The following is a 25,742-nucleotide window of genomic DNA, read 5'->3' on the forward strand; positions in this document are numbered from 1 at the left end:
TTTTTTTATTAGTCACCTGCACTGAATACAACAAGTTGAATACCTTACCGTGAAATGCTTACTGACAAGCCCTTAACCAACAGTGCAGTTCAATAAGAGTTACGATAATCTTTTCAGTAAAAGTAACACAATAACGAGGTTATATACAGGGGGGTACTGGTACCGAGTTGATGTGCAGGGAGTACAGGTTAGTGGAGGTAATTTGTACATGTAGGTAGGGTAAAGTGACTATCCATAGATAATAAACAGCGAGAAGCAGCAGTGTAAAAACAAGTCCGGTGGTCATTTGATTAATTGTTCAGCAGTCTTATGGCTTAGGGGTAGAAGCTGTTAAGGAGCCTCTTGGACCTAGACTTGGTGCATCGGTACCGCTTGTCGTGCGGTAGTAGAGAGAACAGTCTATGACTTGGGTGACTGGAGTCTCTGACAATTTTTAGGGCCTTCCTCTGACACCGGATAGTATATAGGTCCTGGATGGCAGGAAGCTTGGCCCCAGTAATGTACTGGGCCGTACGCACTACCCTCTGCCGAGCAATTGCCATACCAGGCGGTGATGCAACCGATCAGGATGCTCTCGATGGTGCAGCTGTAGAGCCTTTTGAGGATCTGAGGACCCGTGCCAAATCTTTTCAGTCTCCTGAGGGGGAAAGGGTGTTGTGCCCTCTTAACGACTGATTGGACCATGTTAGTTTGTTGGCGATGTGGACACCAAGGAACTTGAAACTCTCGACCCGCCCCACTACAGCCCCGTCGATGTTAATGGGGGCCTGTTCGGCCCGCCTTTTCCTGTAGTCCACGATCGGCTCCTTTGTCTTGATCATGTTGAGGGAGAGATTGTTGTTCTGGCACCACACTGCCAGGTCTCTGACCACCTCCCTATAGGCTGTCGCATCGTTGTCGGTGATCAGGCCTACCACTGTTGTGTCGTCAGCAAACTTAATGATGGTGATGGAGTCGTGCCTGGCCATGCAGTCGTGGGTGAACAGGAAGTACAAGCGGGGACTACGCATGCACCCTTGAGGGGCCCCAGTGTTGAGGATCAGCGTGGCAGATGTGTTGTTGCCTACTCTTACCACCTGGGGGCGGCCTGTCAGGAAGTCCAGGATCCAGTTGCAGAAGGATGTGTTTACTCCCAGGGTACTTAACTATGGGCTGTAGTCAATGAACAGCATTCTCACACAGGTGTTCCTTTTTGTCCAGGTGGGAAAGAGCAGTGTGGAGTGCGATTGCGTTGGTCTGTGGATCTGTTGGGGCGGTATGTGTATTGGAGTGGGTGTAGGGTTTCTGGCATGATGGTGTTGATGCGAGCCATGACCAGCCTTTCAAAGCACTTCATCGCTACTGACGTAAGTGCTACGGGGCGGTAATCATTTAGGCAGGTTACCTTAGTGTTCTTGGGCACAGGGACTATGGTGGTCTATTTGTAACATGTAGGTATTAGACTCGGTCAGGGAGAGGTTAAAAATGTCAGTGAAGACGCTTGACAGTTGGTCAGCGCATGCTCGGAGTACACGTCCTGGTAATCCGTCTGGCCCTGTGTGTTTGTGAATGTTGAACTGTTTTTAAGGTCCTGTTCACATCGGCTACAGAGAACATCATCATACAGTCGTCCGGAACAGTTGGTGCTCTCATGCATGCTTCAGTGTTGCTTGCCTCGAAGCGAGCGTATAAGGCATTTAGCTCGTTTGGTAAGCTCTAGTCACCGGGCAGCTCGTGGTTGAGTTTCCCTTTTGTTGTCCGTAATATTTCTCAAGCCCTGCCACATGGGGGCGGCAGGTAGCCTAGTGGTTAGAGCGTTGGGCCAGTAACTGAAAGGTTGCTAGATCGAATCCCCAAGCTGACAAGGTTAAAAATCTGAACCTAATTCTACTTTGACGTTAAGGATTATTGGGCCAGTGACACAAATTCTCAGTTTAAAATCTTTGACACAATCTTTGTGTTCGTCTTAGTTCCGCCGATGCACAGAGAAGCCAGCCAGCTCTATATTATCCGCGTCGTCGCCCAGCCACGTCTCTGTGAAACATTAGATATTACAGATTTCAAAGACCTGTTGGTAGGATAGTCTTAATCGTAGATCGTCCTGTTTGTTTTCCGTTGTCTGCACGTTGGCCAATAATACTGTAATTTACCACCCCCCCCACACTTTTTCCTCCATCTTTTCTTCACGCTGATGACAGGGATTTGGGCCTTGTCTTGACAAAGCAGTATATCCTTTGTGTCGGACTCATTGATTGTAGTCCACCTGTTGCCAATTCAATTGTTTGGACATCATTTAGAAACACGCCTCTGTACATAAGGTCTCCCACTGTTGACCGTGTATGTCAGAGTAGAAACTATACCAGGAAGTTATTGGAACTGTCCGTAGTTCTCAGAGAGATAATTATGTTGAGGTGTGTGTGTGTGTGTGTGTGTGTGTGTGTGGACAACCCTTCAAATGATTGGATTCGGTTATTTAAGCTACACCCGTTGCTGACAAGTGTATAAAATCGAGCACACAGCCATGCAATCTCCTTAGACAAACAAGTAGAATGGCTTTTACTGAAGCGCTCGGTGACTTTCAACGTGGCACCGTCATAGGATGCCACCTTTCCAACAAGTCAGTCAAAATGTCTACCCTCCTAGAGCTACCCCCCCGGTCAACTGTAAGTGCTGTTATTGTGAAATGGAAACATCTAGGAGCAACAGCGGCTAGTCCACACAAGCTCACAGAACAGGATCGCTGAAGCGCGTAGAGAGGAAAAAAAGGTCTGTCCTCGGTTGCAACACTCACTACAGAGTTCCAACCTGCCTCTGGAAGCAACTTCAGCACAAGTACTGTTCTTCAGGAGCTTCGTTAAAAGGGTTTCCACGGTCGAGCAGCCGCACACAAGCCTAAGATCACCATGCGCAATGCCAAGCGTCGGCTGGAGTGGTGTCAGGCTCGCTGCCTTTGGACTCTGGAAACACATTCTCTGGAGTGATGATTCCATTTTCACCATCTGGCAGTCCGATGGACAAATCTGGGTTTGGCAGGTGCCAGGTACCGCTACCTGCCCCCAATGCATAGTGCCAACTGTAAAGTTTGGATAATGGTATGGGACTGTTTTTCATGGTTTGGGTCCCTTAGTTCCAGTTGGGGGAAATCTTAACGCTACAGCATACAATAACATTCTAAATTATTCTGTGATTCCAACTTTGTGGCAACAGATTGAGGAAGGCCCTTTCCTGTCAGCATGACAATGCCCAGGTGCACAAAGCGAGGTCCATACAGAAATGGTTTGTCGAGATCGGTGTGGAAGTACTTGACTGGCCTGCGCAGAGCCCTGACCTCAACCCCATCGAACCCCATTGGTTTAATTAACTTTGTCACATGGTGCGGTATTATGTAGTTGTGGTGATCAGGGTCAGATATACATATGGCATTGCCCTCGGCCTGTCTGTTTGATCCCTGTCTGGCATCGACCCTCGGCCTGTCTGTTTGATCCCTGTCTGGCATCGACCCTCGGCCTGTCTGTTTGATCCCTGTCTGGCATCGGCCCTCGGCCTGTCTGTTTTGATCCCTGTCTGGCATCGGCCCTCGGCCTGTCTGTTTTGATCCCTGTCTGGCATCGGCCCTCGGCCTGTCTGTTTTGATCCCTGTCTGGCATCGGCCCTCGGCCTGTCTGTTTTGATCCCTGTCTGGCATCGGCCCTCGGCCTGTCTGTTTTGATCCCTGTCTGGCATCGGCCCTCGGCCTGTCTGTTTTGATCCCTGTCTGGCATCGACCCTCGGCCTGTCTGTTTGATCCCTGTCTGGCATCGGCCCTCGGCCTGTCTGTTTTGATCCCTGTCTGGCATCGGCCCTCGGCCTGTCTGTTTTGATCCCTGTCTGGCATCGGCCCTCGGCCTGTCTGTTTTGATCCCTGTCTGTCATCGACCCTCGGCCTGTCTAGCCTCGGCCTGTCTGTTTTGATCCCTGTCTGGCATCGGCCCTCGGCCTGTCTGTTTGATCCCTGTTAGGTGTCCCAAATGACAACTTGTTCTATATCCAGTGCACTACTTTTGACCATTGCCCATAGAGCTCTGTAAAGGAAATAGGGCGGCATTTGTGACGTAACTTCTCTCTTCCCTGGTGCTGCCTCTACATGTGTGGATTACTGGCTACATGTTCAAGTAGTGTGTGTGTGTGTGTGTGTGTGTGTGTGTGTGTGTGCACTTGTTTTTTTCTCTCTCTCGCTGTGTTTTTAAGTCCGTGTGAGGCTGCAGCATTCATTGTTGTCCCTCCTCCCTTCCCCACTTTAACCTCCACCCCCCCCACTCGTCTTCTCTCCTCCCTCTTCTCTATCCTCTCAGTAATCAGGCTTTTGCTCTTGCCTCCATCCTACCACTCTACAGGAGGTCTGACGGGGAGTGTTTGTGACAAAGACCTACCCCATTTTACTCTGACAGCCAGCGCAGGATAAAAGAGCTCGCCATGCCCTTCCAGCAGCATACAGATTTTTACCCACGTGACATGCTGTTTAGTCTAATGCAGCGTCTCATTCAGCGTATTAGTGTCACTCCGCTGTGTAGAGGATTAGAACTGAAGAGCTTTGGGGCTATACAATCTAAATGTCTAATTCTGTTGAAATCATAATTCTTGTGGATTGGTCCTCCCTTTTCTGAGGATTTTTGTTTAGAAAATTATCTTGTTTGAAACTTGGAGATTTGGGTCCCGAGGTATTGGCTTTACCTCACTGGGTTTAGTAGTCTTTAGCATGCAGGAGACCCGGGTTCAAATCCTAGTCTGTCACAAGGACCTATGAGCACCAACATGGGAAGTTCATAGGAGTATGTCTAATGAAAGCTGAGTATTATTATTATTATTATTATTATTATTATAAATTAAGACAAAAATGATGCATAAGCAACGGCTTTGATTTCTGGTCTAACATATAGAAAAGGGGTCTTTGGAAAACATCTACCTGAGTGTTTAAATCAGTTATCAAATTTCTAACGGAATTTCCAAATAATCTCTACTGGAATTTCTGCAATTGAATTGGCTACAAGGGGAAGTCGTAGTAGTCACAAAAACCCCAGTCATAACGTCAACAGTGAAGAGGCGACTCCGGGATGCTGACCTTCTAGGCAGAGTTGCAAAGAAAAAGCCATATCTCAGACTGGCCAATAAAAAGGAAAGATTAAGATGGGCAAAAGAACACAGATACTGGACTGAGGAACTCTGCCTAGAAGGCCAGCATCCCGGAGTCGCATCCTCACTGTTGATACTGGACAGAGGAACTCTGCCTAGAAGGGCAGCATCCCGGAGTCGCATCCTCACTGTTGATACTGGACAGAGGAACTCTGCCTAGAAGGCCAGCATCCCGGAGTCGCCTCCTCACTGTTGATACTGGACAGAGGAACTCTGCCTAGAAGGGCAGCATCCTGGAGTCGCCTCTTCACTGTTGATACTGGACAGAGGAACTCTGTCTAGAAGGGCGGCATCCCAGAGTCGCCTCTTCACTGTTGATACTGGACAGAGGAACTCTGCCTAGAAGGCCGGCATCCCGGAGTCGCCTCTTCACTGTTGATACTGGACAGAGGAACTCTGCCTAGAAGGCCGGCATCCCGGAGTCACCTCTTCACTGTTGATACTGGACAGAGGAACTCTGCCTAGAAGGCCGGCATCCCGGAGTCTCCTCCTCACTGTTGATACTGGACAGAGGAACTCTGCCTAGAAGGCCGGCATCCCGGAGTCACCTCTTCACTGTTGATACTGGACAGAGGAACTCTGCCTAGAAGGCCGGCATCCCGGAGTCGCCTCTTCACTGTTGATACTGGACAGAGGAACTCTGCCTAGAAGGGCAGCATCCCGGAGTCGCCTCCTCACTGTTGATACTGGACAGAGGAACTCTGTCTAGAAGGCCAGCATCCCGGAGTCGCCTCCTCACTGTTGATACTGGACAGAGGAACTCTGCCTAGAAGGGCAGCATCCCGGAGTCGCCTCCTCACTGTTGATACTGGACAGAGGAACTCTGCCTAGAAGGGCAGCATCCCGGAGTCACCTCCTCACTGTTGATGTGTAGACTGGTGTTTTGCGGGTGACGCTGCCAGTTGAGGACTTGTGATGTGTCTGTTTCTCAAACTAGACACACTAATGTACTTGTCCTCTTGCTCAGTTGTGCACCGGGGCCTCCCTCTCCTCTTTCTATTCTGGTTAGAGCCAGTTTGCGCTGTTCTGTGAAGGGAGTAGTACACAGCGTTGTTTCTGGCCATTTTGAGCCTGTAATCGGACACACGAATGCTGATGCTCCAGATACTCAACTAGTCTAAAGAAGGACAGTTTTATTGCTTCTTTAATACTCAGAACAACAGTTTTCAGCTGTGCTAACATAATTGCAAAAGGGTTTTCTAATGATCAATTAGCCTTTTTAAAATGATAAACTTGGATTAGCTAACACAACGTGCCATTGGAACACAGGAGTGATGGTTGCTGATAATGGGCCTCTGTACGCCTATGTAGATATTCCATAAAATAATCTGCCGTTTCCAGCTTCAATAGTCATTTACAACATTAACAATGTCTACACTGTATTTCTGATCAATTTGATGTTATTTTCTTTCAAAAATAAGGACATTTCTAAGTGACCCCAAACCTTTGAACGGTCGTGTAACTATAAGAAATCTAAGATGTCAAACTATATTCAGCTATGCATGTGGTTTGCTAATCTGCTAATCTGCTAGCTAAGTGGCTTGATGTCGGCTTTGCATGTGGTTTGCTAACTTGCTAGATGTCAGCTATGCATGTGGTTTGCTAATCTGCTAGCTAGGTGTCGGCTATGCATGTGGTTTGCTAGCTAAGTGGCTAGATGTCGGCTTTGCATGTGGTTTGCCAATCTGCTAGCTAGGTGGCTAGATGTCAGCTATGCATGTGGTTTGCCAATCTGCTAGCTAGGTGGCTAGATGTCAGCTATGCATGTGGTTTGCCAATCTGCTAGCTAGGTGGCTAGATGTCAGCTATGCATGTGGTTTGCTAACCTGCTAGCTAGGTGTCCAGATCAAGCTTCACGGTTACAACAGAGACATTCAATCCCCTCCTGGATCAAGATCCCTGTTGCCTAAATAGTTTTGTGATTTAAAAAAAAAACAAAAAAAATTTAAAAAATTTAATAATAAAAATAATATTTTTTTTATATTAAAAGTATTAGTGCACCTTGTGTGCACATTGGATAATACCATATGCCTCAGTATGATATAAAAACTCTGGATACTGCCCAACCCTACTCATCAGTGTAGCCTAGTGATGGGTTGTTCGTAAATGGACAGCTCTTCTGAACACGTCTTTTAGGTGAACGGAATCGCATTGGTGAAAGGGCCATTCAATTGGCTCCCTAATTTGCATACTGGTTAGGTTACTACTGCTTTTTGGCTGCGATCTGCACATAAATGATGAAAACGATCAATCAAGATGTTGAGAGAGAGAGTCCCATTCTGTTTATAGATGTTGAATCATCACTGCAGGGACAATAGGTAGTGGAGGGAGAGTCCCATTCTGTTGAAGATGTTGAATCATCACTGCAGGGACAATAGGTAGTGGAGAGAGAGCCTCGTTCTGGTCCACATATGACAAAAGAAAACAGATTGAAGAGTATGAAAGCTAATGTCATGATACTTATGTGGTAGTATTAAAGATATTGATATACTGTAGGCCTACTGATGTGTTTTAGTGTCATACGATGGAGTCGCCAACTGCTGCTTTCTGTTTAGCAAAGCCCCTGTTTAACACCTGCTTCATTCATCAATCATACCTGTTGGTCTATTTATGGTCACCTGACTTTGTGCGCACCCACTTTTTATACAGTCTGGGGGGGGGGGGGGGGTCCTCCCCCTGAAAAGTATAGTTTTTTTTTTTTTACCATTTTCCTGCTATTCTATGTTTTGTTTCTCAACAGGGAGTCCATGTTTACTTGCCACAATAAATTAAATTGAAAGAGTAGACTAGTTTGTTTTGTTTTTATTTGAAACAATACCAAAGCTACACATATGCCATGTCTTGAAATATACAGACAGACGAATCAAAAGTAAATTCACATTCTTCTGACAGCCAACTTTCTAACTCCACCCATACCTTTTGAACTTTAACATTCCCTGAAGGCATAGATTGAGTAATTGTTAGTTTTACACTTAAGATATGACTCTGCAGTGGGCTGTAGAATTTTGGAATTGTATCTCCTTGTATAATAAATTCTATACATTAGTTTATACTGGATTAAGCGTAGATTTTCGTTAACTGTAATTTCGTTAGTTATGTTCCAACAGTCCCTCCATCTTGTGCCAATATCATTTTTTTTTTAAAGTCTTGGTTGCAGTAGTTTATATTTATTTCTAAGAGATTGTCAGTTGGATAGTCTCTCTGCAAGGTTTTGTATATCTTACCTATCATATGAACATCATTTTCTGACTCAAATAGGATTCCCTCAAGATGGCTCTGATGTCCAAAAGATATCAAATCAAAATTTCGTAATATTAAACTTAAATTGCATATATTTGAAAATATCTACATTAGTCATTCCAGAATGGCTTTTTAATTCTATCATGGAAGTACATTTATTTCCTGTTACCAAGTAATTTACGGTTTCTATGTCTTTAGTTTTCCATGTGGACCCATATGTATCGGTGAATTCTGAAAAGCTATCCCAAGGATTTTTACTAGGCATGCACGATATATCGGTGAAGATATCGAACGATATTAGTTAAAAATGCCAACATCGGTATCGGCCCGATGTCTAGTTTAACACCCATGTGCAAAACCAATGTCAAAGCTGACGTGCATACCTCTATATAACGCAGGTACATGACGTAATGACGCCACGTAAAATGTTACACTATACATACAACACAGCATTCCTAACCTAGCCCACAATGTCTGCTGTGTGGATCGAGCAGTCAACAAGTCCAGCAGTCATTTGAAAGAGTAACAAAATTTCAGTGAGAGACAACTCAAAGGAGAAACCCATTAATGCAAAGATAATAGAATTCATTGACCTCGATAATCAACCGTTCTCTGTCTGTTGGCTTTCGCCGACTGGTCGAGCACCGGTACGCACTACAAAGTGCGCTATTTTTCAGATGTTGCCCTACCCGGAGTTACACAGTAATATCGTCACAACATACTATGGAACCAGTTTTGGATTTTTGCGTGTCAAAGATGCATGTCAAATAACACAGTTCTATTATAGAATGTTGTTTATTCTGAATTTGCACATGCAAGCCAAGCGCCATCACTACTATCAATAGCACTCTCAAAGCTGTACAAAAAAGTCTGAAAACACCGGCCAGGAACAATCTGTTTACAATACCGTGTTGGTAATAGAGCATTATTTGTTCCACCACAACTTCTGGGGTAGCTAGCTTTAGCTTGGTACCTAGCTAGCACCAATACAACCAGCCTGAAAACAATCACCAGTAGAAACTGCTGTCATTTTCATTATTCTTAGCAATGATTTAGGAATCCTTGTAAGTAATTAGCTAGGTAGACACTTGTTGTTCGCCTATTGAAATTGAACTTCAGTTCAGTTCATGAAAATAAATAGCTAGCTAGCTACTTAACCCTGTTGCCCAAAGCTAACGTGTTAAGCAGTCAGCTAGCTTCATCTGTCTAATGAGGCTCGACCTGACCGGGTTATGTGTTGTGAAGCTAGCCACAACAAGGATTAGGCACAATAGTGGAATTTGAGGTTTGCCTTCAAAATTAAAGTACCAATTTAAAAATGATAATCACCTCCCCAGTTAGCCTATTGTGTGTATTGACATTCATATTGCACTGTACAGCTTTACCTAAGGATTGGGGATCAATGAAAAGGGGTATCAGTCTACTCAATACCCAAGATATTCTTTCCCAACGTCCTTGTCAGTTATCAGACTCCAAAACATCCACACAGTATTGTTTTTCCTTGGGACTGGTGTTCAATACACACAGGTTGACAATAAATGTGGCTCAATTTACAGTTTGAGTCCCACAATAAGAGCTACGATGCTAATGTTCTCTGGGTGTCACTGAGTAGACTGATACCCCATGTCATTGATCCACAATCCATAGGTAAGGCTGTACAGTGCTATAATCCATAGGTAAGGCTGTACAGTGCTATAATCCATAGGTAAGGCTGTACAGTGCTATAATCCATAGGTAAGGCTGTACAGTGCTATAATCCATAGGTAAGGCTGTACAGTGATATAATCCATAGGTAAGGCTGTACAGTGAAATGGATATGCCCCCAATGTAATTCTAAAGTCTAATAAATCCAGTGTGATTTCAACAGATTTGTCAAATTGACTTTTGTTGATTTTATATAACATTCCAACCTCGTTTAGCATGATCTATTCAATTATGGCATAATTCTGCTATTTGTATGCATTTGCAGCTCTGTCAATGCAAGTCCACTACTGTGGCTAATCCTTATTGTGGCTAGCTTCACATAGATGGGTCCGACCACCATTAATCAAATAATAACTATAAATTAGGGTTATTTTAGATGATGACACCTAGCTATATAGTTAGCTAGGTAACTATAACTGGGGTGGCTGGCGTTTTGTAATAGAATAAACATAGATATTAACCCATAAGCGTGTTTGGGGCGGCAGGTAGCCTAGTGGTTAGAGCATTGGGCCAGTAACCGAAAGGTTGCAAGATCAAATCCCCGAGCTGACAAGGTACAAATCTGTTGTTCTGCCCCTGAACAAGGCAGTTAACCCACTGTTCCTAGGCAGTCATTGAACATAAGAATTTGTTCTTAACTGACTTGCCAAGTTAAAGGTTACACACACCTCACACTGACCAAAAAGTAATTTTTTTTTTGTTGCTTTTACGTATTATCCCCATTACCAGTAAAACCTAATCAAAACCTATTTCATTCACTTACTTGCTGTGCTGTTTCATTGTTCAGTCGTTTCATTCTCCACCAGGATTTCCTGGGTCTTTGCGTGTCAAAAACGATATAATTTATCACTAGTTGACGTGTCAAATAACACTATTTGATCTGTCAAATAAGCTTGTTGACCAATCAGGACCTGAATATATGACTGCACGTCACATAATCATTTAACGCTTTCATTAATTTTCTACGTAGTTATTACACATTGATTACACCATCACTCGTATTTCATATGTCACAACGATTCATCGATACGTCTGCTATGATGCTGGTGAAGTTGTCTCGCGCCACTACAGTGCTGGTCATTAACAAAAAGCTAGCTAGCTCATGGATGCAAACAATGTTCTTCTCCAAAAACATAGCAAAACGACATGTCTCAGTAGTTAATTTAAAATTTAATCATTATTTAATTAGGCAAGTCAGTTAAGAACAAATTCTTATTTACAATGACGACCCACCCCCCCCTCCGGCCAAACCCGGACAACGCTGGGCCAATTGTGCGCCGCCCTATGGGACTCCCAATCACGGCCGGATGTGATACACCCTGGATTCGAACCAGGGACTGTAGTGACGCCTCTTGCACCAAGATGCAGTGCCTTAGACTTTTAAGAATGCTTAAAAGGCCGCTAAAATATTTAATATTATTTATCGGTGTCAGTTTTTTTTGGTGGAAAATATCAGATATAGGCCAAAAAATGTGTTAGTGATTATTGGTTCTTGTATAATCTTTAATTTTCTTCCATGTAGTTAGTGTTCAGGTGAAAACTATGATCCCTTATTGATGTCACCTGTTAAATCCACTTCAATCAGTGTAAATGAAGGATTTTTAAGCTTTGAGACATGGATTGTGGTTGTGTCCCATTCAGAGGGTGAACGGGCAAGACAAAAGGTTTTAAGTGCCTTTTTGAACAGGGTATGGTAGTAGGTGCCAGGCGCAGAAGTTTGTGTCAAGGACTGCGACACTGCTGGGTTTTCAGTTTCCCGTGTGTATCAAGAACGGTCCACCAGCCAAAGGACATCCAGCCAACTTGACACAACTAATGGGAAGCATTGGAGTCATCATGGGCCAGCATCCCTGTGGAACACTTTCAATATTAGGGAAGTGTTCTTAATGTTTTGTCGCAAGTAAAAGTCTTGGGTGACGAGTTGTTTGTCTGGAAGCTTAAAACCATTATCCGACTTTATTCCATCAGTTTTATTTATTTATTATAAATTCTTATGACCGAGTATACTTTTTTAAAGAATGTCTTCGGCGGGGTAATTGGTATTATCGAGAATGAAGATAACTTTGGGAGCCATGCCATTCTGAAGAGGTTTATTCTACCTGTAAGATTTATGGGACGATTGTTCCATTTTATTATATCTGCTTTTATTTGTTTGTCACTTATTAACCTCCCTAAGTATTTATGTTTTGTGGTCTACTTAAAGGATTGCTGTAGATCATAAATTATTTCATATTTTTCCATATAAATGTTATATCCTGAGATTTTAGTGTATTCTGGGTGTTCCACGAAAATGTGCATATGAAAATCATAACTGGCACGCAGATGGGTAGAAATGGTAAGATCGGACAAGGTTGCCTGCCCTTGGTGAAGCTAGTTACTGGCAACGTCAGGAGTTTTAAATGCAGAATTTGAAGGTGAGCAGCAGCAGCTGGAGGAGAAGGGGTCAGGAAGAGGTTTATCTCTTCTGGTTAGGTTATATTGATCTCTGGCTCCCTCTTGTGTCATAATTATTTAATCACAGTGCTTAAAGCATCAGACAAGCACGGTAGCATACATATAGTTGATTTTATTAACATAGAGGGTGTCTATATAGGGGGGAAAAAACTATCGATTCGTCAAAAGATCAGACTGCTCTCGGGTGACCAAGATTTTTTTTTTTATGTTGTTGTCAGGGACAACCCTAGTACATGTTTACCTCCATTTCCTGGTGCTCATCCGAACACACACAACAGTACTGTGTGTGTGTGTGTATATATATATATGTGTATCTATATATATATATATGTGTGTGTGTGTGTGTGTGTGTGATATATGTAGATAGATCTATCTATCTCTCAAAGTTATTGTTGTTCTGTGTTATTTGTCCTGTTATGTTTTTCTCTCTGCGTTGTTGGGACCGTGGGAGTTAAAGCTATTAGTCCTGTTTACGAAGCATGTGACAAACTTTAATTCATAACTTTACAATTCAAAATGACTGAAAAAAAATATGTCTTTCTACTCCAATATCACAACTGATTTTTACCGTTCTGGGAGGTGAAGTGGAATTGAATAATTTAGATGTGTATTTTGGATCAGAGGCCTGTCCACAACTCAAGCTCGTTCCAGAAACTCCTTGACTGGCTACTTTTTCTATTTGTCTCGCTACTCTGTACGTACGGAAAACACTGTGTAGTATTATTGACATCCTTACCGTTGTTGTTGTTGTAGGTCCACGATGACTGTGCTGGGCCGTAGCTAGGCACGCGGTGGGAGGGAGGGCGGCCAAGATGGCGGCCGCACCACCAGCACAATGCACCATGGCCAAACCTGGGACAGACCGAGATGGAGCCATGGTCGCGAAGAAGGTATGCTATACAGTTCCTTTTAGAAACTATTCACACCTATCGACTTTTCCCCACATTTTGCTGTGTTACAGCTTGAATTTAAAATGTAGTCAAATGAGAGAGAGAGAAAATTCGCTGGCCTACACGCAATACCCCATAATGTCAAAGTGGAATTATGTATCTCTACATTTTTACAAATTTAATTAAAAATGAAAATGTCTTGAGTCTATTAGTGTTCAACCCCTTTGTTATGGCCTAAATAAGTTCAAGAGTACAAATGTGCTTAACAATAGTAGTGTTTAACATGATGTTTGAATGACTACCTCATCTCTGTACCCCACACATACAACTATCTGTAAGGTCCCTCAGTCGAGCAGGGAATTTTAAACACTGATTCAACCACAAAGACCAGGGAGGTTTTCCAATGCCTCGCAAAGAAGTGCACAGATTGGTGGATGGGTAAAACATTTAAAAAGCAGACATTTGAATATCACTTTGAGCATGGTGAAGTTATAAATTACACTTTGGATGGTGTATCAATACACCCAGTCACTACAAAGATACAGGCGTCCTTCCTGACTCAGTTGCCAGAGAGGAAGGAAACTGCTCAGGGATTTTACCATGATACCAATGGTGACATTAAAACAGCTACAGAGCTTAATGGCTGTGATGGGAGAACACTGAGGATGGATCAACAACATTATAGTTACTCCACAATACTAACATAATTGACAGTATTAAGAAGGAAGCCTGTACAGAATAAAAATATTGTCCTGCTGCAAGGTGAATTAATCTGACTGACCCAGATTTTCCTCTAGGATTTTGCTTGTTTCTTTTTCATCCTGAAAAACTACCCCAGTCCTTAACGATTACAAGCATACCCATAACATGATGCAGCCACCACTATGCTTCAAAATATGGAGAGTGGTACTGTGTTGTATTGGGTTTGCCCCGAACATAACACTTTTGTATTCAGGACAAAAAGTGAATTTGCTTTGCCACATTTTCTTGCAGTATTACTTTAGTGCCTTATTGCAAAGGACGGGGGGGGGAGTTGTTCAGGATAAAAAAAGAAACGAAATGGAGCTAAGCACAGGAAAAATCCTAGAGGAAAACCTGGGTCAGTCTGAGATGATGAATTCACCTTTCAGCAGGACAATAACATAAAAACACAAAACCAAATCTACACTGGAGTTACATACCAAGAAGACGGTGAATGTTCCTGAGTGGCCAAGTTAGTTTTGACTTAAATCTGCTTGAAAATCTATAGCAAGACCTGGAAAAACGGTTGTCTAGCAATGATCAACAACCAATTTGACAGAGATTGAATTAAGTGTTAAAGAACAAATGGGCAAATGTTGCGCAATCCAGGTGTGGAAAACTATTCGAGACTCACCCAGAAAGATTCACAACTGTAATCGCTGCCAAAGGTGGTTCTAACGTGTGAACATGTATACACAGCTCTTCTTCCTTAGGTACTTTTTCACTTCCTGGCCTCTACCACCCTAGGCACTTCTCCTTTTCTCAATGGGTGTAGGATTCTGAATAGGACAAATGTAAATAATTTTTAAGTTCACATTACAATGGAATAATACAATAAGTCAAAACGTTTTTTATTGGCCTAATTTGGACTTAACTCTTAATTCTTTCGTTTTTTTTTTTCCTTCTCCAGAACAAAGATAAGATTTCCCCGTTCACCAAGACTCTGAAGCTGGACCGGAGTAAGTTGTTGGGTGTTAAGGAAGGAACACCACCAAAGTCTTCCATGAAACGCAAACTGTCCTTCACCATGAGCACCCCTCGCAACGAGGAGAGACACTCAGACACAGGTACGACCCACAAGCTACTCACCTGGCTGCTACGCAACTGTGTGTGAGAAGACGATGGGGTATCTTTTATTTTCCATAAATATCCTCTTGTGCCGTCTTCATGAATAGTGTGTGTGTATATAAAATTAAGCATTAAGGCCAGAGGGATGTGGTATATGGCCAATATACCACGGCAAGGGGCTGTTCTTATGCACGACGCAACGCGGTTACAGCCCTTAGTCGTGGAATATTGGCCATATACCACACTCCCACACAGGTTATCGTATATACATGTTATCCTATGTACAGGTAGTATATACAGGTTATACTACAGTGCATTCGGAAAGTATTCAGACCCCTTCACTTTTTCCACATTTTGTTACGTTACAGCCTTTTTCTAAAATGGATTAAATAGTTTTGTTCACTCATCAATCTACACACAATACCCCTTAATGAGGTCACAATACCCCTTAATGAGGTCACAATACCCCTTAATGAGGTCACAATACCCCTTAATGACGTCACAATACCCCTTAATGAGGTCACAATACCCCATAATGACAAAAAACATTACATTTACACATTTAAATATTCAGACCCTTTACTCAGTACTTTGTTGATGCAGCTTTGGTAGCGATTACAGCCTCCAGTCTTCTTGGGTATGACGCTACAAGCTTGGCACACCTGTATTTGGGGAGTTTCTCCCATGCTCCTGCTGCAGATCATCTCAAGCTCTGTCAGGTTGGAGAGATGTTAGATCGGGTTAAATTCGGCGCCAGTGTTCATTCTCATTTTTTCCCCCCGACACTGATCAAATTTCAGGTCTACTGAGCGCAAACTTGCTGTGAACACTGAGGCTGTACCGCTTTAAGTTAGTTTGAAGTGGTCAAGTAGGCTACTGTGGCTATTTGATCATAATGTAGGGTCACCTCCTATAAGTATCTTGGGAATTAGTTAGAAGAAAAGCTGAATTTTAAAGAAACCCTCTCGAATAATTGCATCCCTGTATAATGAAGAAAAAAAACACTGAACTGATTGACAGATTTTAATAAGCAGAGACAACCTATCAGAATAGCCTACCATTAAAAACAATGGAGAAAATGCATCCCGTAACATTTTAACATGGAAATAGCTGTTCTATCATTTAATGTACAATGTACAGTAGCAGCCAATGTGTGGGTGTTCAATGTAGGTCCTACATTCCATGAGACTTTTGAGAGGGAAAAAAAACATGCAGGGCTTGACATTAACCTGTTTATCCACTTGTCCTTCAGACAAAGAGGGGACTGAAAAGGTTGTGTTTGATGCAGGAAACAACTTTTATAAAATACAGTATTGTTCCCATAGCGTTATTACAGGGAATCAGATAAATTATGCTCCTTTCTGCCTATTGGCTACTTAGGCTTGAATAAGCTGTCTTTTTTACATTTTAGTCATTTAGCAGACGCTCTTATCCAGAGCGACTTACAGTAGTGAATGCATACATTACATATATTTACAACACTGCTCCTTTAAGACACACAAAGAAAACTCTACCTGACTGGCTTTTCAAAGATGCCTAGACATGTACATGTTTTGTGCTTTTGTAGGAAACAATCATTCTCCTATTGCTGACTACAAATTAATAATAACTGGCCTACTCACTAACTAGCAAAGGATATGAACAAGATGTGCACACTTGTCTACGTGCAACTCTTGCTTTGATCTCAAAACAAGCTCGATTTTTTTTTTTTTTTTTCAAAGCCTCCCATTTGCCATTTTAAGTGCATAGGCTATAGTCAACGGTATACACGTCAGAGGCCGTACGTCTGTGAGCTGAAACACAGCCAGACCATGTTCTAAAAATTCACATGAAAATGGCTAAAAAGCAACAAATTTGAAGTTTTTTTTATTTATAAATTTTTTTGGTACAGTCTAATCAAAGTCCAGACCTAATTGCAATCGAGATGTTGTGGCAGGACTTGAAATGAGCAGTTCATGCTTTTAAAACCCACAAATGTCGCTGAGTTAAAGCAGTTCTGCATTGAAGAGTGGGCCAACATTTCCTCCACAGTGACGTGAGAGACTGATCAACAGCTACAGGAAGTGTTTGGTTGGAGTCGTTACAGCTAAAGGTGGCACAACCAGTAATTGAGTGTAAAGGGGGCAATTACTTTTTCCACACAGGGGAATTGGGTGTTGCGTAACTTTTGTTTATGAAATAAATGAAAATAGTATTTTTGTTATTTGTTCACTCAGGTGCCTTTAATCTAATATTAGGTTTTGGTTGAAGATCTGATAACCTTCAGTATCATAAATATGCAAAAGTTGGGGAAAATACTTTTTCACAGGATTGTAGGAGCTACCGAATGTTGTTTTTTTTCCCCCTTTTTTGTCAGTTTGGACATTTTACAAGCGAATTTGAACGAGAGACATTGTGCAAATGAACAAAGTTTTTCGACTGATGTTTGTCTGAAATGAAGAACCATAATGGAGGGGGGGGATGCAAAGAAAACAAGATGGTTGCAGCTATACAAATAACTCATCCAATGGGCTTTTGACTTCTCAAACATGGCAGAAAGCTAACACGTCACCTTATTAATTCAGCCACTTTAGGGAGAAGAACTGTGTGATACTTGCCTTGGTTTCTTGTTGTTGCCCAGCCAATGCACATGTACATGCGGACTAGTCAAAGCAAATAAACGTTGTCTTCGAGACATGTCACTTGCCTGTTCGGCCAGCCACATTCTACCAAATAGTTTAGTTACTGGCCCATCGATCTTAACCGCTAGGCTACCTGCTGCCCCGTCCCTACTCTTAACCGCTAGGCTGCCCCGTCCCTACTCTTAACCGCTAGGCTGCCTGCTGCCCCGTCCCTACTCTTAACCGCTAGGCTGCCTGCTGCCCCGTCCCTACTCTTAACCGCTAGGCTGCCTGCTGCCCCATCCCTACTCTTAACCGCTAGGCTGCCTGCTGCCCCGTCCCTACTCTTAACCGCTAGGCTGCCCCGTCCCTACTCTTAACCGCTAGGCTGCCCCGTCCCTACTCTTAACCGCTAGGCTGCCCCGTCCCTACTCTTAACCGCTAGGCTGCCTGCTGCCCCGTCCCTACTCTTAACCGCTAGGCTGCCTGCTGCCCCGTCCCTACTCTTAACCGCTAGGCTACCTGCTGCCCCGTCCCTACTCTTAACCGCTAGGCTGCCTGCTGCCCCGTCCCTACTCTTAACCGCTAGGCTGCCCCGTCCCTACTCTTAACCGCTAGGCTACCTCTAGCTAACATGGGAGCATTTGAATTGAACATGCTGCTATGCTAGTTGTGTTATTTTTGTGGAGCAAGATAAAGGGAAGCAACAGCCCACACCACCCTGGATCTTCACTGTCTCCATGTAGTGTACTCATGACCAGGGCTGTTGCGGTGACCATATTACCGCCACACCGGTAGTCCTGAGTCATGACCGCAGTAAAATTCCATATGACCGTTGAGTCACAGTAATCTCTCCTCTTATGCACTCTGGACTAAAGAACATTGCGTCCTAATGTCCTGGTACTCAGTCCAGAGTGCATAAGAGACGAGAGCTGAGTACCGGGCCATTAGGACCCGACGGCCGTTAGTGCTGAGTACCGGGCCATTAGGACCCGACGGCCGTTAGTGCTGAGTACCGGGCCATTAGGACCCGACAGCCGTTAGTGCTGAGTACCGGGCCATTAGGACCCGACGGTCGTTAGTGCTGAGTACCGGGCCATTAGGACCCGATGGTTGTTCGTCCAGAGTGTGTAAATAGACGATAGCTAACGGCCGTCGTGTCCTAATGGCCTGGTACTCAGCTCTCTTGTCACTCTAACCGATCTGACATCAATGTAATCGAAAATTACATCACAATTATCATAACAGTACAATTTCTTTTTAAAACTCACTAAACTGTGATCGATTAATTTTTGAAGAAAGAAGTTCAACAACAGATTTGAAACAGTGGAAAACAACATGGTTGTGGACGTTTCGAAGCGAAACGTAAAGAAATAGACAGATTTCTAAGGCGCTGATTTCATTAAAAACACTCATATGCATATTAGAACCTGTGCATATGAGCCCAAGCCCCCCCCCCAAAAATATATATATATAAAAAAAAAAATCAAACCTGAATTGAAATTATGATTGTGTCCTTTATACAATACATAAACTACCGCATATAAGGCAGAACAATGTGTTTTTTGGTACATAATTAGTCTAGCCTGTTGTAGACTGTATTATTATGCTGGATGGACTAGTTACCACCTCCATGCTACTCTCCCAAATGTTCTATCTATGAGTCTGGGAGAGAACATATAGGCCTTGTTGATTTCTCTGATTGTACCAGGGCGGGGCTTACAGAGTTAGCCAACAATTTATAGTGAATTTTATTTTTGAATAGCCTAGTAATGGGGCTTTTTTATTTTATATTTTTTAACAAATATTTTCATTATTAATAGCTACATGACCTTTTTTAGCTACAGAATCTCTCACCACCAGGAGTTTCTATTTCCTCTTCCTCTTCATTACTTTCTCGAGCGCGCAGAGAAAGAGACCGTCAACTGTTTAATGAAATATATGTTTTGTTGTGAAAACGTTGTTACTATCCATGTTCCCAAACAGATTTCACTTGGTTTCCCAATAGCATCACTAGGTAGCTACAGGAACAGGGTTGGACAGCCAATAGCATCACTAGGTAGCTACAGGAACACGGTTGGACAGCCAATAGCATCACTAGGTAGCTACAGGAACAGGGTTGGACAGCCAATAGCATCAATAGGTAGCTACAGGGTTGGAGAGCCAATAGCATCACTAGGTAGCTACAGGAACAGGGTTGGACAGCCAATAGCATCACTAGGTAGCTGCAGGAACAGGGTTGGACAGCCAATAGCATCACTAGGTAGCTACAGGAACAGGGTTGGACAGCCAATAGAATCACTAGGTAGCTACAGGAACAGGGTTGGACAGCCAATAGCATCAATAGGTAGCTACAGGGTTGGAGAGCCAATAGCATCACTAGGTAGCTACAGGAACAGGGTTGGACAGCCAATAGAATCACTAGGTAGCTACAGGAACAGGGTTGGACAGCCAATAGAATCACTAGGTAGCTACAGGAACAGGGTTGGACAGCCAATAGCATCAATAGGTAGCTACAGGGTTGGAGAGCCAATAGCATCACTAGGTAGCTACAGGAACAGGGTTGGAGAGCCAATAGCATCACTAGGTAGCTACAGGAACAGGGTTGGACAGCCAATAGAATCACTAGGTAGCTACAGGAACAGAGTTGGACAGCCAATAGCATCACTAGGTAACTACAGGAACAGGGTTGGACAGCCAATAGCATCACTAGGTAGCTACAGGAACAGGGTTGGACAGCCAATAGCATCACTAGGTAGCTACAGGAACAGGGTTGGACAGCCAATAGCATCACTAGGTAGCTACAGGAACAGGGTTGGACAGCCAATAGCATCACTAGGTAGCTACAGGAACAGGGTTGGACAGCCAATAGCATCACTAGGTAGCTACAGGAACAGGGTTGGAGAGCCAATAGAATCACTAGGTAGCTACAGGAACAGGGTTGGACAGCCAATAGAATCACTAGGTAGCTACAGGAACAGGGTTGGACAGCCAATAGCATCACTAGGTAGCTACAGGAACAGGGTTGGACAGCCAATAGAATCACTAGGTAGCTACAGGAACAGGGTTGGACAGCCAATAGCATCACTAGGTAGCTACAGCAACAGGGTTGGAGAGCCAATAGCATCAATAGGTAGCTACAGGGTTGGAGAGCCAATAGCATCACTAGGTAGCTACAGGAACACGGTTGGACAGCCAATAGCATCACTAGGTAGCTACAGGAACAGGGTTGGACAGCCAATAGCATCACTAGGTAGCTACAGGAACAGGGTTGGACAGCCAATAGCATCAATAGGTAGCTACAGGGTTGGAGAGCCAATAGCATCAATAGGTAGCTACAGGAACAGGGTTGGACAGCCAATAGAATCACTAGGTAGCTACAGGAACAGAGTTGGACAGCCAATAGCATCACTAGGTAGCTACAGGAACAGGGTTGGACAGCCAATAGCATCACTAGGTAGCTACAGGAACAGGGTTGGACAGCCAATAGCATCACTAGGTAGCTACAGGAACAGGGTTGGACAGCCAATAGCATCACTAGGTAGCTACAGGAACACGGTTGGACAGCCAATAGCATCGCTAGGTAGCTACAGGAACACGGTTGGACAGCCAATAGCATCACTAGGTATCTACAGGAACAGGGTTGGACAGCCAATAGCATCACTAGGTAGCTACAGGAACAGGGTTGGAGAGCCAATAGCATCAATAGGTAGCTACAGGGTTGGAGAGCCAATAGCATCACTAGGTAGCTACAGGAACAGGGTTGGACAGCCAATAGCATCACTAGGTAGCTACAGGAACAGGGTTGGACAGCCAATAGCATCACTAGGTAGCTACAGGAACAGGGTTGGACAGCCAATAGCATCACTAGGTAGCTACAGGAACAGGGTTGGACAGCCAATAGCATCACTAGGTAGCTACAGGAACAGGGTTGGACAGCCAATAGCATCACTAGGTAGCTACAGGAACAGGGTTGGACAGCCAATAGCATCACTAGGTAGCTACAGGAACAGGGTTGGACAGCCAATAGCATCGCTAGGTAGCTACAGGAACAGGGTTGGACAGCCAATAGCATCACTAGGTAGCTACAGGAACAGGGTTGGACAGCCAATAGCATACAGAGTTTGGGTGGAATATCACGTGTAGGTCAGCAAGAGGCCGCCGGCGGAGGGGAGAGTTTTGATGGATCCCAGCTGTTTATTTCTCAGCTGGTTTTATTAAACCCATGCTATAAAACCGGAGTCGTCTACCCGGCATGATATGGTTAACTTAATACGTTTTTATTTTAATTTCTCGACTTTCTTAAATCAATCAATAGCCGCATCGTTCAGCCCATTTGATTTCTAAGGTTTGTATCATTCACAACCAAAGTTGGCCAAATAACTCAATCTAGCGAATAGGACCTGTTTTCAAATAAACACTTTTTACGCTCAACATCGCCACTTCATATGCGCACTCGCTCCGGAATGGGAAAATGTATATTTTCTATTTTATTTAGCTAAATTCAAATATATTCTTCTTATTGTAAAATCATATGAAATAAATGCTTGGGACTTATATGCTTATATCTTGTCAGCTAAATGAACAAGCCGACAGTCTATATCATGGATAATAGCCAGACAACATACAGTATCTAGTCTGATAAATGAACAAGTCTACAGTCTATATCATAGCCAGATAACATACAGTATCTAGTCTGATAAATGAACAAGTCTACAGTCTATATCATAGCCAGATAACATACAGTATCTAGTCTGATAAATGAACAAGTCTACAGTCTATATCATAGCCAGATAACATACAGTATCTAGTCTGATAAATGAACAAGTCTACAGTCTATATCATGGATAATAGCCAGATAACATACAGTATCTAGTCTGATAAATGAACAAGTCTACAGTCTATATCATAGAGAATAGCCAGATAACATACAGTATCTAGTCTGATAAATGAACAAGTCTACAGTCTATATCATAGAGAATAGCCAGATAACATACAGTATCTAGTCTGATAAATGAACAAGTCTACAGTCTATATCATAGAGAATAGCCAGATAACATACAGTATCTAGTCTGATAAATGAATTAGTCTACAGTCTATATCATAGAGAATAGCCAGATAACATACAGTATCTAGTCTGATAAATGAATTAGTCTACAGTCTATATCATAGAGAATAGCCAGATAACATACAGTAGAGACCAACTCATATTCTGTTCTTCTGAAAAACATTTTCTTCGTATCATAACGTTTCTTTAGACCTGATCCGAAGGCGCATAGCAGCGTGGACAATAACCGACTAACATGTCATGACCTCCGCAGCCCTTCTCATCACTGATCGTCTGTGTTTTGTGTGTGAATGAGCGTTTTTGCGAGAAAGATCGGCGTGCCTTAATGCTGTGCTTTCTGCCTGCTTTCCTCTCCTTTCTCCCTCTACTCTCCCTACCTCTCCTCTACTCTCCTCTCTCTCCTCCCTCTTCCCTTCTCTTCCCCCTTACTGCTCCTCTCCTCTTCCTCCTCCAACCCTCCCGTGTCTCTGCTCTGCCCAGTAGATGAGTCAGTCCCAGACCAGTCCACTGAGTCCTGGGTAGAGTCTGAGGGGAGGTTAGTGACTCCCTGCAGGATGTACTCAGCAGGTAACTGTCACTGCAGCTTTGGCCTGGGTCCTCTAGACGTGTTGTGTGTGTATGTAGGTGTCTTGTCTCCACGTAGTGACTTCAGCAGCATGTACGCCACACTATCTGCTGTGTTGTAAACACACACACACACATACACGTGTGTTGTGTGTCTTGTCCTGGATCAGCCCGGTCCTGCAACTCGGTCACATCACGTCAGGTCTACCCCACGCTGCTGTGCTACACTGTAAACGCACATGAGCCCTGCACCTCCTACCTGCTCTCTCTGGCTTCACCCTGCCTGCCTCCCTGCTCTCTCTGGCTTCACCCTGCATCTCCTCCCTGCCTCCCTGCTCTCTCTGGCTTCACCCTGCATCTCCTCCCTGCCTACCTGCTCTCTCTGGCTTCACCCTGCATCTCCCTGCCTACCTGTTCTCTCTGGCTTCATCCTGCATCTCCCTGCCTACCTCCCTGCTCTCTCTGGCTTCATCCTGCATCGCCTCCCTGCTCTCTCTGGGTTCATCCTGCATCTCCTCCCTGCCCCCCTGCTCTCTCTGGCTTTACCCTGCCTGCCTCCCTGCTCTCTCTGGCTTCACCCTGCCTGCCTCCCTGCTCTCTCTGGCTTCACCCTGCCTGCCTACCTGCTCTCTCTGGCTTCACCCTGCCTGCCTACCTGCTCTCTCTGGCTTCATCCTGCCTACCTCCTGCCTGCCTCCCTGCTCTCTCTGGCTTCACCCTGCCTGCCTCCCTGCTCTCTCTGGCTTCACCCTGCCTGCCTCCCTGCTCTCTCTGGCTTCATCCTGCATCTCCTCCCTGCCTGCCTGCCTGCTCTCTCTGGCTTCATCCTGCATCTCCTCCCTGCCTGCCTGCCTGCTCTCTCTGGCTTCATGCTGCATCTCCTCCCTGCCTGCCTGCTCTCTCTGGCTTCATCCTGCATCTCCTCCCTGCCTCCCTGCTCTCTCTGGCTTCATGCTGCATCTCCTCCCTGCCTCCCTGCTCTCTCTGGCTTCATCCTGCACCTCCTCCCTGCCTGCCTGCTCTCTCTGGCTTCATCCTGCACCTCCTCCCTGCCTACCTGCTCTCTCTGGCTTCATCCTGCACCTCCTCCCTGCCTGCCTGCTCTCTCTGGCTTCACCCTGCATCTCCTCCCTGCCTGCTCTCTCTGGCTTCATCCTGCATCTCCTCCCTGCCTCCCTGCTCTCTCTGGCTTCATGCTGCATCTCCTCCTTGCCTCCCTGCTCTCTCTGGCTTCATCCTGCATCTCCTCCCTGCTCTCTCTGGCTTCATGCTGCATCTCCTCCCTGCCTCCCTGCTCTCTCTGGCTTCATCCTGCATCTCCTCCCTGCCTCCCTGCTCTCTCTGGCTTCATGCTGCATCTCCTCCCTGCCTCCCTGCTCTCTCTGGCTTCATCCTGCCTACCTCCTCCCTGCCTCCCTGCTCTCTCTGGCTTCATCCTGCATCGCCTCCCTGCTCTCTCTGGCTTCATGCTGCATCTCCTCCCTGCCTCCCTGCTCTCTCTGGCTTCATCCTGCATCGCCTCCCTGCTCTCTCTGGCTTCATGCTGCATCTCCTCCCTGCCTCCCTGCTCTCTCTGGCTTCATGCTGCATCTCCGCCCTGCCTCCCTGCTCTCTCTGGCTTCATACTGCATCTCCTCCCTGCCTCCCTGCTCTCTCTGGCTTCATCCTGCCTACCTCCTCCCTGCCTCCCTGCTCTCTCTGGCTTCATGCTGCATCTCCTCCCTGCCTCCCTGCTCTCGCTGGCTTCATGCTGCACCTCCTCCCTGCCTCCCTGCTCTCTCTGGCTTCATCCTGCATCGCCTCCCTGCTCTCTCTGGCTTCATCCTGCATCGCCTCCCTGCTCTCTCTGGCTTCATCCTGCATCTCCTCCCTGCCTCCCTGCTCTCTCTGGCTTCATGCTGCATCTCCTCCCTGCCTCCCTGCTCTCTCTGGCTTCATGCTGCACCTCCTCCCTGCCTCCCTGCTCTCTCTGGCTTCATCCTGCATCGCCTCCCTGCTCTCTCTGGCTTCATCCTGCATCGCCTCCCTGCTCTCTCTGGCTTCATCCTGCATCTCCTCCCTGCCTCCCTGCTCTCTCTGGCTTCATGCTGCATCTCCTCCCTGCCTCCCTGCTCTCTCTGGCTTGCTAGCCTGCTCACGTCATACGTATGTTGCTGACTTGATCGTATTATTAGTGATGAAGAGGGGATACCAAGAAGCTAAGCACTTTGCTCACTACAAAGAATGATTTTTCTTTGCTCCCCCCTACTTGCTAACAGTTTTGTT

General features: G+C 44.8%; 1 protein-coding gene across 3 annotated transcripts in view; it reads left to right on the forward strand.

Annotated features, from left to right (window-relative positions):
• ankrd12 (ankyrin repeat domain 12) overlaps positions 1–25,742 on the forward strand; it is a 50,749-nt gene that overhangs the window by 14,138 nt on the left and 10,869 nt on the right. For 2 of the 3 annotated variants that reach the window (XM_045714422.1, XM_045714421.1), the window contains exons 2-4: positions 13,300–13,436; positions 15,088–15,244; positions 23,397–23,480. In XM_045714422.1, the coding sequence (XP_045570378.1) occupies positions 13,359–13,436; positions 15,088–15,244; positions 23,397–23,480 (319 nt within the window). In that variant the 5' untranslated portion in view covers positions 13,300–13,358. The remainder of the gene's footprint in view (positions 1–13,299; positions 13,437–15,087; positions 15,245–23,396; positions 23,481–25,742) is intronic. The other variant, XM_045714423.1, reaches the window with a different exon arrangement.

This window comes from Salmo salar, chromosome ssa03 (assembly GCF_905237065.1).
Source record: "Salmo salar chromosome ssa03, Ssal_v3.1, whole genome shotgun sequence".
NCBI classification, from domain to species: domain Eukaryota; kingdom Metazoa; phylum Chordata; class Actinopteri; order Salmoniformes; family Salmonidae; genus Salmo; species Salmo salar.